Below are 12,189 nucleotides of genomic sequence, written 5' to 3'. Positions count from 1 at the left end.
TTACTACAACTTGAAACTGACTGTGCAACTCCCAAATAATACTTGCCAGGAAATTCCTTTTGCACACAAAGAAGCAAAAATTACATGACACCAAGCAGTGTGTTATGAGAATACAGGCTTCAGAGTCAGTTTTGCAATTTTAGCTCTACAAGGAAGTCTCTCTTGTGAGACAAGCTACAGAGTACATGAACTAACTTCAAGGAAAAAATGTGGGATCTACTAGCTATGTTTTCCCCCTAGCAATGCAAGATGATATCACATAGTACTACTGGAGAACATATTGCGAGACTTGAGAACTTGCAATGTCTTCTTTCTTCTTCTACTAAAATAGGTGGATTTACACTTGTACTAAACTGAATGCCAAACCCTCTCGTTAGGTAGTAGTTACTGAGTTGCAGTAATGCCCAGAATGGATCTATGTCAGTTTGTCTCTTTTCACTCTTTTTTTCAGAAGGTTCAAATTGGCTGATTTGTTGTCACGAGTGGCATAAAGTAGGCTGATGACAATTCCAGAGAAGGATGTTCATTTTTATTAACACATTCAACGTGAGAAATTCCAGGAACCTGAGAGAATGCTTAGCTAACAATACTGGAGGAAAATGTATGTGGCAGGCCGCACATGCAGACCCAAGGAGCAAGCAAACTAATAAAAAGAATGATATAGGAGTCAGTTAAACTGGAATATAAGGATATAAGCCATAAGAAACTTATTTTAGGTGATATGTCACTATGGTAAAAAAGAGGTCTTACCCTGCTGTGTGCTTTGACACCATTATTTGAGGTTATTACCTCAATTTGCAGATAGGGCCTTTGGTGAAGCACTGCCTTGGATTTTAATGAAGAAATTAGCAATAACTAGTGTGAATGAGATGTGCTTTAAGTGGATTAAGAATGAACTTACACAGCCTACAGCATTGCATTGCCACTGAACAGAGTATTTCTGACAGGATTTTGCAGAGTACTAGATCTGATGATAAAAAGGACTCAAAAGCAGATACAGAACTGTGACCTATAAAATCTGGACATGGCACAAAAATGCCAGAATGGTAATTAGGAGAATGCCATAAGGCATGGCAGACAAAATGCAATTTTATTACAGGCAAATGTGAAGTTAGATGTTTAGGAGCAAGGAATGTGCATATATATATCCAGATCAGTAATTTAGCTCAAGAAGCTGCTAGTCTGATGAGTTACATGTCAGAGCAGACAAGTATCTCAATGTGATATGTTAGCAGATCCAAGAGATGTTCTTAGAAAAAGAGAGCACGATCCTTAGATTTTTAAATAGGGCATTGAAAGTAGGGAATTGATATCACCTGATAGAGTATTGTGTGTGCTTCTAGTACTTAGGTTTTTAAACAGTCTCGGAAAAAGAGGGGATGTTGAAAAATAGTGACGTTCAAAAATTGAATAAAATGCCTTGCAGCAAGAGTTTTGTCTATTTAGCTTATTTCAGAGAAGAGCATAATTGAACAATTCTCAGTATCTTAAAAAATTAAAATGCTGGTATCAAAAGGCACTTCAGTTTAGCAGAGAAAAGCACAACAGGCACTAATGACTAGGGAAGCTAAACCAAATACAAAGAGAATGCATTCAGTGAAGGAAATGATTGACATGGGAACAAAATCATGGGTTCTCCATCCTGTGAGATTTTCCAGTTAACACTGTTCTGTTTAAATGCATTTTGGTTACATGCAGAGGTTAATTGTGTGAAAGATACAATGACAAAAGGAGAATTAGCTCCAGAGGCATTTGCTGCATTCTTAGTGCCCTCATCAGCCAGATGCTGACCTGGCAGGAGGACATGACTGGTTTCTTCACTCTGCACGCACAGGTTTTCTTTCCTTCCTACACCGGAACGAGGAGCAAGGGCCTAAGGATGAGGAAGCCCTGTTTTGCATGGGTTCCTGAATTGGCTACACACGTTTAGATCTGGGAGCTTAGAACTACACCCAAGTCCTGCAAATTAGCTGCAGTCCCATGTGAATGAGAAAGAGACACATTTGTTGGTTTGTGCAGGCTGGGCTGGTTAATTCCAAAATGCTGGTAATTCTGCAATGTGAGCTGCAAAACTAGTTGCCTACGTCTTCTATTTGAGTAAAAATAAGTTGCTGCATGTCATATTCTGTATTTAATCTTGTGTTTTGCTTTGTGGTTCAGAAGCAATTAGCTGAAGAGAGGAGACGCACAGGCACAGAGTAAAACCTTTGTTTTACTGCATGTTTCTGGTTAGATGTAGCAGTACCTAAAGGTTGTTGTCATTAATGTACATGTGGCTGTGCATGCAGGCAATAATCTGCTTCTATGAGGGAAAGGAGAAGCTTTCCAAAACTTTTGACACTTTTCATTATTTTGCTGTTTAATTGCTTCCCTTGAGATATATGTAAAACAGTTCAGAAACAAACAGAACAGCTATAAATAATGTAAAAGTGTCATCAGAATAATAATGCGTAGTGCTCAAGTAGCAAGATTTTGGCAGTAAGAGGGCTGCAAGGCCTCTGTGATGTGGGGGCAGGACTGCCCTGGGTTGGACACAGCTGGTTCCAGGCTGCTCTGATGGCCCCACCTCAGGGCAGGGCTGGGCCCCGCCACCAAGATGGCGGCACCACAGCGAAAGTGTGCTTAAGAAAGGGTAGAAAATGGTGGACAGAGAGAGGAGGGGGGACAAAGAGAGTGAGAAACATCAGGGAGCACCAAGGCAGGAGGAGGAGGAGAAGGTGCTCCGTGACGCCCTGTCAAAGGGACCACTGCCCATGGAGAGGACTGAAGTACTGATCTCAACTGACAATTAATTAAGTTAGATTTCCTTGTGTTAAGACTGTTTTGCCCCTGACGTTGGTGTCCCTGTCTTTACATCAGCCTGCCACCCACGTTTAGTCTTATTATTGCCATATTATTATTCAATTAATACTGTATATTCCTAAAAGATGAGATTTTATCTCACAAGGGACCTGACTTTCAAAGAAAGGATAATAGGCATCTTAAAATCAACATAAAGCATACACATCAAATGTTTTGCTTCAAATAGGCACTTTATAGTGGCACTGTATAACTGGCAGCATATAACGTTATATGTATTTTCTCATTTTTTTTACATTTTTTAACTTTCTAGAAAATAAAGCTGTATGGTTTGAAGATAGTGCTTATGAGGCATGCTTGCTACATTCTGCTGTGTGAGAATTAGGAAGTAAAAAATGATGATCTATTTCACTGATTAAGGAAACCAAAATACAAACGGTAAACAGTAATTAAAAGTAAGCGGGTAGTCTTAAGACTTCACTGTTTGTTACCTAGAAGTCACAAGTTGTTGAGTTTTTATCTTCCCTTTCAACTACCATTTTTAACAGGAGTAGGGATAGTTAAACTGCTGTGTGCTATCAGAAACTTTTATTCCAACTGCGATTGATGCTTGAAAGCCAGTAATCACACTAAAACACCACGTTAAAATGTAACTTTAGGACCTTTGTATATGAGAACAGCTGAATCATGGCCTGAACCTATGATTGACCACCTGAGGCGAGCAATGAGTTAGCCCTGGGAGCACAGGTGAAGACAATTCTCCTGTGCTCCTGGAAGGGATGGAGCCTGGCTCCATCTCTCCTAAACCCCATTAAAGAGCTGACTACCACTGAGGAAGAATCTCTTTTGGAGATTGCTCCTCTTGGAGTCTTCTCAGTGAGCCCAGGACAAGGGTAAGCTTTCTTCTTTAGTGTGATTACCTGTTTAGACTAACTTTCCTGTATATTTCTTAATATAGCATATATATATATATATTCATTGATTACGCATCCTTGTCATGTTCCCAATTAGTCCATTTAGGTCTTCCCTTTGCTTTCCAAGTGGGCTTTTCCTTCCCAGCCATACTAAGAGATACAAAGGAGTGTTGAATCAGTGGTAATTCAGTTTTCCTCTTTCTGACCCTTGAAACTACCTTTCAAGGGAATCTTCTTATCTTTTGATCAAAAGAAATTATAGATCTCATTTTATTTTCTTGTCTTCCCATCTCTTCAAAGCAGGCAGAAAAATTTGTCTCTGAAGGCAGGAAGAGATGAGTGTTTCTTGCCTGACTGATCTGAGGGGTCAGGACTCCCAGCTGCAGTGAATTGCCGAAAGCTTCATTCCTTACAGTGATGACAAGCCCAGCCATGGCTCCAAAGCCCCTGTCAGCTAAGAGATTATTTGCTAAAGATGATCTGTCAAGGCTGTCCCAGTTGATGCCTCTGTGCCACTCTTCAAATAAACGAGCAGCCTTGCATCACTGTGAGTGACCCAGCAAACCCCCGTGATCCTCTGCAGGAGCAGTAAGGGCCGTATGGCAACAGCCACAGGCATGGAACTGATTAGCTGTGAGCAGCTGGTTTTCTGACAGGAGGCAACAGTCAAACCAAGGTGGTTTGGGAACAGGCAGGGGTTATCTTCTTCCTGTATCAAGGCAGTAGTGAAGAAGATGGTGGGATAGACCAAGGTCTTGAAGTTCCTGTGGGGCTTAGCACAGTTTCTACTCATCCTATTCAGGGGTGCTCACTGACAGCTCCTGCAAGCAGCTAGATCCAGACGTGTATTTGCAGCCTGATGACAGCAGCTTATACTGTCTTACCTTGGGAAAGTCAGCATGAACATCTGTTTTTTTTTTTCTGTGCGATCTGATGTGCCAGTCCTTAGCTCCCCTCTGAGGGGAAACAGCAGTTGTTGCAGTCTGAAGGTGCCTCTCTCCAGCTCAGAGCAATTTTGAAGGGGAAAATATTTTCTGAACAGCTGTGCCTGGTTGTGCTTTTTCTTCTTCTGCTGGAGGAAAAAAAAAAAAAAAAAAAAAAAACTCAATTGACAGCATGTATTTCTTCCCCTTCTCAGCACCAGCTACTGTTTCTTCTGAAAGAGCCTAAAGTAATAATCTGGATGCATTTACTTGGATTTCTAAGCTTTGTGTTTAGATACTATCGGAATCTAATATGTGTGGCTAATGTGTAAAATGCTAACTATACACAGGGGAGAATCAGAAAGAAAAACTATGTTGAAGACTTCTGTTAAGCTCCACCTCCAAAATAAACCTTATCCACATGAGATTATATGCTGCACGCAGTGAGCAGATGTTGAGCTTGATCACACTGTAGTTATAGACTCCTGGGGCTGCTCTTCCCCTCACTGGGAGCACCCAGGGGACGTATGAAGTTCCAGACATTTAGCTTCTAACTGAGATTTATAGGATTCTCAACATTGCTTTAGGTTGGCTTGTTCCCAGATGCAGTTTGATGCTGCCTGTCTCTTATTATGTGCTGTAAAAAGCAGCAGAACTCAAACAAGGCTGACACAGAAGTTGCTGTTTGAAGTGTTCTCAAAGTGCCCTGAAATGCATATGGCAAGTTGTTGTCCTCAAAGTGCAGGGAATTTGCTGGTTGCTCTTGCATCTTGTCAGAACTGTGAGTCTTTGACCTCCCTTTGCTTTTAATGAAGTTGTGCAATCTGCAGAATTGAATGCTTTTCTGTGCCAGCCTACTGTAATCCATGAATGTACCAAACAGGCAGGAAACAATGACAACCTATAAAGGAAGCAGTGTGATCAGTTGGCTCCTGAGGAGTAATGGTTTAATTCATTAGAATTTGCCAAAAGAAGATAGGCAGGTGGTTTTAATAGTAGTGACTGCTTAGTATTGTCTGTTTTAATGATCAAGCTCTGCCCTAAAGTGGTGAGTCTCTTTGCTCCTCTTTGGGCCTTCTGCCAGAACAGTTCATGTTCTATTGTTTGTAGCTTTCCAGCTTAAGTGTGTGTGTGTGTGTGGCTTTTACCTTGTTGCCTATGTCTTTTCAGACTTAGAAATACCCAGAGCTGGGAAGGATAATTTCTCATTTGAAGACAATTCTTCCTCTCCTTACCCCACCTATGGTGGGAGCCATGTTGTCACATTGCACCACCTGAAATGACATCTCGTGTACCTCATCTTGGTGAGATGTGGGAGTTGACTGATAACTACAAGGGATAAAATGTAGACTGAGGGCAAGACTGCAAAACAGCTCAGTCTGTCTTCCTGAACTCACGTAGGGAAGATGCTTCCATGGGAAGGACAGTAAAGCAGATTTTGAGATTTATATCTATGCTCTCTGGAAACAATAATAATGTATCAGTAGCAGCAAGCTTTCATTTTCAGTGTGCACACCACAGCTGATGTGAATTCAATTCATGGAAAATATTAAGGTTGGAATTGATAGAGTCGTGTTTACTGAGGAAAGTTTAAAGTCTAACATAGGTGAAGGTGACACAGCACTATTCCAAATGAAAAGGCATCAGTAGAAGCCATTCTTAAACTCCAAACAGCGCAATTCCTAAGGTCAGGCCCTTTGCACAGCCTTACGACTGTGAAAAGAAGGTTTAGCATAGAATTTCTTTTATGCATATTAGGCTGCCAGAGGGTCAGGAAAGTAAAAGAGATTATGAATAATCAGGGCATTCATTGTAAACAGAGGCAGAATGTTTTTAAGAATAGAGTGGTTTGCGTGTATATAGTATATAAGGCATTAAGCCTCCATCTGTCCGCAGGTACGCTTAGCTGAAGCAGAGGTCTCCCCTCGGCCCTGGGCCGCGGCTGCCACTGTCCGTGGTACTGAAAAAGCAGCACCGAGCGGAAGCCCCACCCCGAGGAGCTGCGCAGCGCGGGGCGGGCCGTGCGGCGGCATGGCGGAGCGCTGCGCCTGAGGCGGCATGGAGGCGGATTTCGCCGCTTTCGGCAGCCCGCTGTGCGGCGAGCTCAAGCGCTTCTGCAAGCGGGTACGGGAGACCTACCGGGAGATCAGGGAGGACCTCACCCCCTACAAGGATGACCGCTATTATCGGTAGGCGCGGTGCGGAGCTCCCGGAGCGGGACCGTGTCGCAGGGGTGGCTCCGCGGGGCTGGCAGCGGGGAACGCGGGGTGTCCCGACTGGCCGATCCGAGGGTCTGGCCAAGGGGGAAAGGATCTGTGGTCGGTTTAAGGCACAAGGCCCTACTGATAGCTGGCAGCTCCCCAGACGCTGCACAGCCAACCCAACACCCCCCTTCTGCCTCCAGCATCCAGATCGCACAGGTGCCTAGTGCGGATATCCCTCTGCACAGCCCTGCGCTAGGCCTATCCTCTGCCATGTAGCTGGGTATAAAAAGGCCACGAAACAGCGCTGGGAGAGCTACAAAATCGGTTAGGATATGATAGTTATTGGCGATGCTGGATTGGAAGGAATGATGAATGTCCTGAATGGAACTGTACACTGCTTCTGTGCCTGTCTGCTGTGTCCATAATAGCTAGTGGGTATGCATGTTCGGGTATTGCACAAAGCTAGGAAAATAATGAAAGGTAATGGCCTCAAGTTGTGCCAAGGGATGTTCAGGTATTCAGATATTAGGAAAAAAAAAATATTCTCAGAAATAGTGGCAGTGCATTAGAACAGACTGCCCAGAGAGGCAGGCACCCACCATCCCTGGGGATGTTTGAGAAACTGTAGATGTGGCAATAAGGGACATGGCTAGTGGGCACGGTGGGGATGGGCTGATGGTTGGACTAGATGATCTTAGTGCTCTTTTCCAACATTAAAGGTTCTGTGACTCCAAATGTGTTTGAGGACATGGCTATAAATTAAATGAATTTTTGGCTCAGAGAAATGATTAGAAGAAGTTGAATGAAAATTAGAAGGAACAAATGCCAGGAACTACACAGACAATAATATTCACAAATACAGGTTGGGGAATGAAGAGTTACATATGTTTTTGTAAAAAAGGGTATGGGAACAGTGATGTTTTACAAGACAAGGGCATATCAAAAAAGACATGGATGTGGTGTCTGTTCTCTTCAGGCAAAAAGAAAGGCTAGGCACCTTGCGAGGTGCTCTCCTTTGAGCTCTACTATGAATCTGAGCGTTATTACTTCTGAGTGTTTTTGGACAGTTCTCCTGCTTAGGTCATTGGATTTCAGTATGCTATGCCTGCTTTCCCCATTGAAGGCTATGGAACATCATAGTGAACCTAGCCTCTTGGTCTCAATAGCAAGGATTACAGAGCATCATACAGGTTGGAAAAAGCACCTGGCAGCTTGGCGGAGTTTAAAACAGCCACGGTCTGTGCTGTCAGAGCAGGGCTCATTGCATCTGGGCACAATGTGTGGTACCATGGAAAGCAATGAAGTGTGATGAAGATCTACCTCTGTGCTTCTGGAGAGTAGTAATGAGTATTGATGCTGTAATGAGTAAAGAAAGGAGGAACAACCTTTAGATTAAGAAATGAGAGGTCCTGGGATATGCATGTGCTCGGTTTTGTTTTCAGAAGAAACCCAAGCTCTCTGAAGTAAATTCTTCTTAATGCTATTACATGATTGCAAGTACATACGGAGGGACTTTTTGTGTTGAACAGAGAAGACACAACCTCACTGAATCAAATGGGCTTGTAGAGTTAGCATTAGATTGCCTTTCCTTCAGAGAGCATATCCCCACAAGGCATCAGTTGGAGAACTTTTAGGATGGTAAGTGGTGAAATTGAGATCTTTTGTGCTCTTGGGAAGGAGACAATTTTTCATGACAAAGATACTATGCTAGTATTTCTCTGCATTCCTAGGATCTTAACCTCACTGACTTAAACCAAATGAGTTTCTTGCTGCTGTTACTGCATACCTGCTATTGCATGAATGCATGGGTCAATGGATGCAGCAGTGCCATCTGCCTTTAGATTCTTGGTAAGATGGAAGATCTCTGGTCGCTAGTTTTAGATACTACAGCGCATTCTTCTTACAGCCAACTCTCACTTGCGGGAAGGATAATTAAGAATTTCATCCTTTTTCTTTATTTTATTCAGTACTTTTGGTCAGGTTACAAATGAGCATCAACTCAAGGATGCAATGGGGAGCCTAACCGCTCTGAAGACAAAAGACATTTTGGAAATTTGACAAAAGAATTGTGGTGTGGCTTCAAAACAAAGAGATTGTCTAAAATAGTGAGATTACTAAAAGCAAATAATGTATCAGACCAACAAAGTGAAAAGACAATAAAACCATATAAGAGCAAGATTTTTCCTCTCATGCACTGTGTACATAAATGTGTGGCTATTGACCACTGCCAGTCTTAACTCTCTCCTCCTTCTTGAGAAGCCATTTGGCACTGACTGATAGTTTCCGTTGCCGTTATGGAAATTGAGAGCTCTAGTCCATTAAGTGTTAGGGAAGGAGAGGGGCTTGAGTTTGCAAGTAATCAATTTTTGCTAGGAAAGATAAATAATTAAATAAAACATTGACTGCTACAGTCTCACTTCTGAGTTATGTAGGGACACTCAAGGAGTGTCAACGGGGAACAAGAACACTCAGGACTGAAAGGCTTTGGGGCAGAGGTGATGGAAGGATGGAAGAATACCAAACTTTGTGCCCTTTGTGGCTGGCAGGGCAGTAGCTCTTCTTGACTCTGCTTATGCATTATGTTGATATGTGCTCATCTTCAGGGACTGGGGAGTTGGTGAAGGGAATGACCTAGCTCAGAGGCAGCTGGTGAAGCTCTTATCCCAAGCAGATGTGCTCTCACTGCATGGTGGCTGAGTCACTTCTGATTCAGCTCTGAGGCTGTCCCAGTCTAGTGACATCTTTTTGGTGACAATTTCCTTTAAGGCACTGTGCTGCTTTTTTTATTTATTTATTTATTTATTTATTTTTAAACATGTGGTTCAACAGCCATATGTGATCGGCCTTTTCCTTGGTAATAGGTAACAACTAAAAGTGAGATACTCGTCAGCCATCTCAAGCTATGTCATCCTCAGTCCTCAAAGCTGCAGAATTCACTCTGTATGAATGAAAGGGAATCCATGTTAGTGAGTTTGTTCTGTTCAATAACCCGTAATCCAAATTGTGCCTTTTGATATACAACTCCATGAGCAAGTGGTGCTGGATGACCTAGCACTTGAGAGAGGATGAGGAGAGCAGGGTTAGCCATGTCTCAGTATGCCAGTCAATGCCATCTGTCTAGGTTAAGAGTTCCCTCAAGACAGTGTGGCACTTTGTGGTATGCTTGAACAAAAGAAGTTTGTAGACTAATGCATGTGATACTAAATAACCTAACTGGTGACCCTGGAACAAGGTTAGATGGACGTAGTGCTGCTACAGCGCTACGTAAGTCATTGGCATGCTGAGAGATGCTTGGTGCAGTAGATAATCTTAGAGAAGTCAGAAGGGAGAAGTAATACATTATCCTATCAGTCCTTGATTTATTACAGTGGTTTCAGAGCCTGTTCTAACTTTTAGCCCTGAAAAATGGCTGCAAACAGGCTACTTCAGTGAGCACTTTGTTACCTGATGCCTCCATTCCCACCAGTGGCTTCCTTCCTTTTCCACTGTGCCTGCTAGGCCATGGCAGGGTAGGAGGAGCTGGTGGAGAGCTGGCAGCTAATGACTCTCTCTTCCCTGCATTAAGCAATTTTAAATAAGATACTGGTTTAAAAAATGAGCTTACTGCCAATTGTACTAAAGCACCTGCACATTTTTCTCTTGAACATGTCATCAATGAGGTATGCCAAGCTTACTGGAAGGTACAGCCTGGCAGTCAGCTGACATGTATTTCTGTGGGAGTTTCATAACTCTGTCCTCAGGCTAACATTGCAGAGTTCAGCATTCTGGAAATATTTCTATAGGAAAACAAGCAATTAAAGTGCCTTCCTGATAAACAGGAGAGCAGGAGGGTGGCTTAATTGAGGTCTATCTTCAGAATTGATTAACTGTAAGCAACAACTTGATATTCATGAAAAAAACAATGTCAGGTTAATGAACATAGCCTGCTAGCCTATCAGCTGATACAGCGAAGCACCGTGCTGATGTCGAGTTTAGCAGTGATACTCCAAGATTAAGAGAATGACCTACAGGCTGCTCTGAATGGCTCTAGTGTGAAGGACGCAGCTGGGCCTGGAATGTCTCAGCACAGCCTTTTTGTGCGGTTATGGTGTGATCCCCCATGCTGTAAGCTCTGACTGAGGTGATGGGTACTGATGTCGCTGGCTAGACACATTGCCAGGAACCTTCTGTTAGGTTCACCGCAGCCACACGGGGGCAGACAGGGCTGGCAGCTCACCAGTAACAATGTCAATTGCCCTTAGGCTAATCAAGTAAAATTATTGAGAGTATACTATTGATGTTAAGTGCCTTTAAAAACGGACTGTAGTGAAACCATTTAGCTGCCTAAGCAAGCTTTTAATGGAAGCATGGAGGAGATGTTTTTTAATCATACATTGGTTGATTGATGTGATTATTTCTGGAGTCACACTGAGGTGGCTGGACCCTACATACATGACACATGTCACAGCTAGTAGGTAGCTCTGAGTCTCATCCTGTCCTGGGCACCGGGTATCCAAGTGTACCTCTGGGGTCAGCTTCTTCTCGCAGGTAGCAGCAATAGGGATGGGAGGGAATGGCCTCAAGTTGCACCAGGGGAGGGTCAGGTTGGATATTAGGAAAAAATTCTTGTCAGGAAGAGCAGTGAGACAGTGGTGCAGGCTGCCCAGGGAGGTGGTGCAGTCACTGTCCCTGGAGGTGTTCAAGAGCCGTGTGGATGTGGCACTGAGGGACGTGGTCAGTGGTTGTGGTGGTGATGAGTTGGCAGTTGGACTAGGGATCGTAGAGGTCTTTCCAACCGTAATGATTCCATGATTCTAATTGCAGCACAGACTTTCAGAACCGAATGTTACAGCCATGAAAACCGAGCACAAAATACAAATTGGCAACATCCCCAGTTCACCAATTCTCATCATCTCCACCAGCTGCACTTACAGCAGTTGCCCAGCCTCGGGAGACTCAGCAGGAAGGCAGAATAAAACCCAGCTTCATCTCAGCACCTGTGCAAAATGAAGTTACTCCTAGAGGCTGCGAGATAACGGCTCACTCCCAGGTTCCATCCCCAGCACCCGAGGTCCCCCGGCAGCGGAGCCGCTTCGTGCGCGGTGTCCGCCCCGCCCCGTGTCCGCTGCCGCTCGCCGTAGCGGCGCCGCCGCCCCCTCCTAGCGGCGTCGCCCTTCGCTCCCGTGGCGGCGCGGCGGGGCGGGCGGGTGACGCAGTCGGAAGCCGCCGGGAGGTTTTGCCGGCGGTCCTGCCACGGCTGCGGCGCCGGCCGGTGGGGGTGGCGCCTGCACTGCGCATGCGGCGCCGGGATGGAGCCGTGAGTGGCGGTGGCGGTGGCGGCGGGGAGCGGCCGGGGGGGCGCGGGGCCGG

General features: G+C 44.4%; 1 protein-coding gene across 6 annotated transcripts in view; it reads left to right on the top strand.

Moving 5' to 3' along the window:
* The window catches only part of TMEM181 (transmembrane protein 181), a 53,767-nt gene that overhangs the window by 13,652 nt on the left and 27,926 nt on the right, over positions 1 to 12,189 (top strand). For 2 of the 6 annotated variants that reach the window (XM_042889918.1, XM_042889908.1), the window contains exon 1: positions 6,695 to 6,825. The exons of 2 other annotated variants lie outside the window; for them this stretch is intronic. In XM_042889918.1, coding sequence (XP_042745852.1) covers positions 6,695 to 6,825 — 131 coding nt within the window. Of the gene's footprint in view, positions 1 to 6,694; positions 6,826 to 12,072; positions 12,137 to 12,189 lie in introns of those variants that run through there. 2 more of the 6 variants (XM_042889958.1, XM_042889935.1) reach the window with 1 other exon arrangement.

Source organism: Lagopus leucura, unplaced genomic scaffold (genome assembly GCF_019238085.1).
Source record: "Lagopus leucura isolate 7727_CA_CO unplaced genomic scaffold, USGS_WTPT01 Super-Scaffold_73, whole genome shotgun sequence".
NCBI classification, from domain to species: Eukaryota; Metazoa; Chordata; class Aves; order Galliformes; family Phasianidae; genus Lagopus; species Lagopus leucura.
This window is presented reverse-complemented; position numbering and strand designations above follow the sequence as displayed.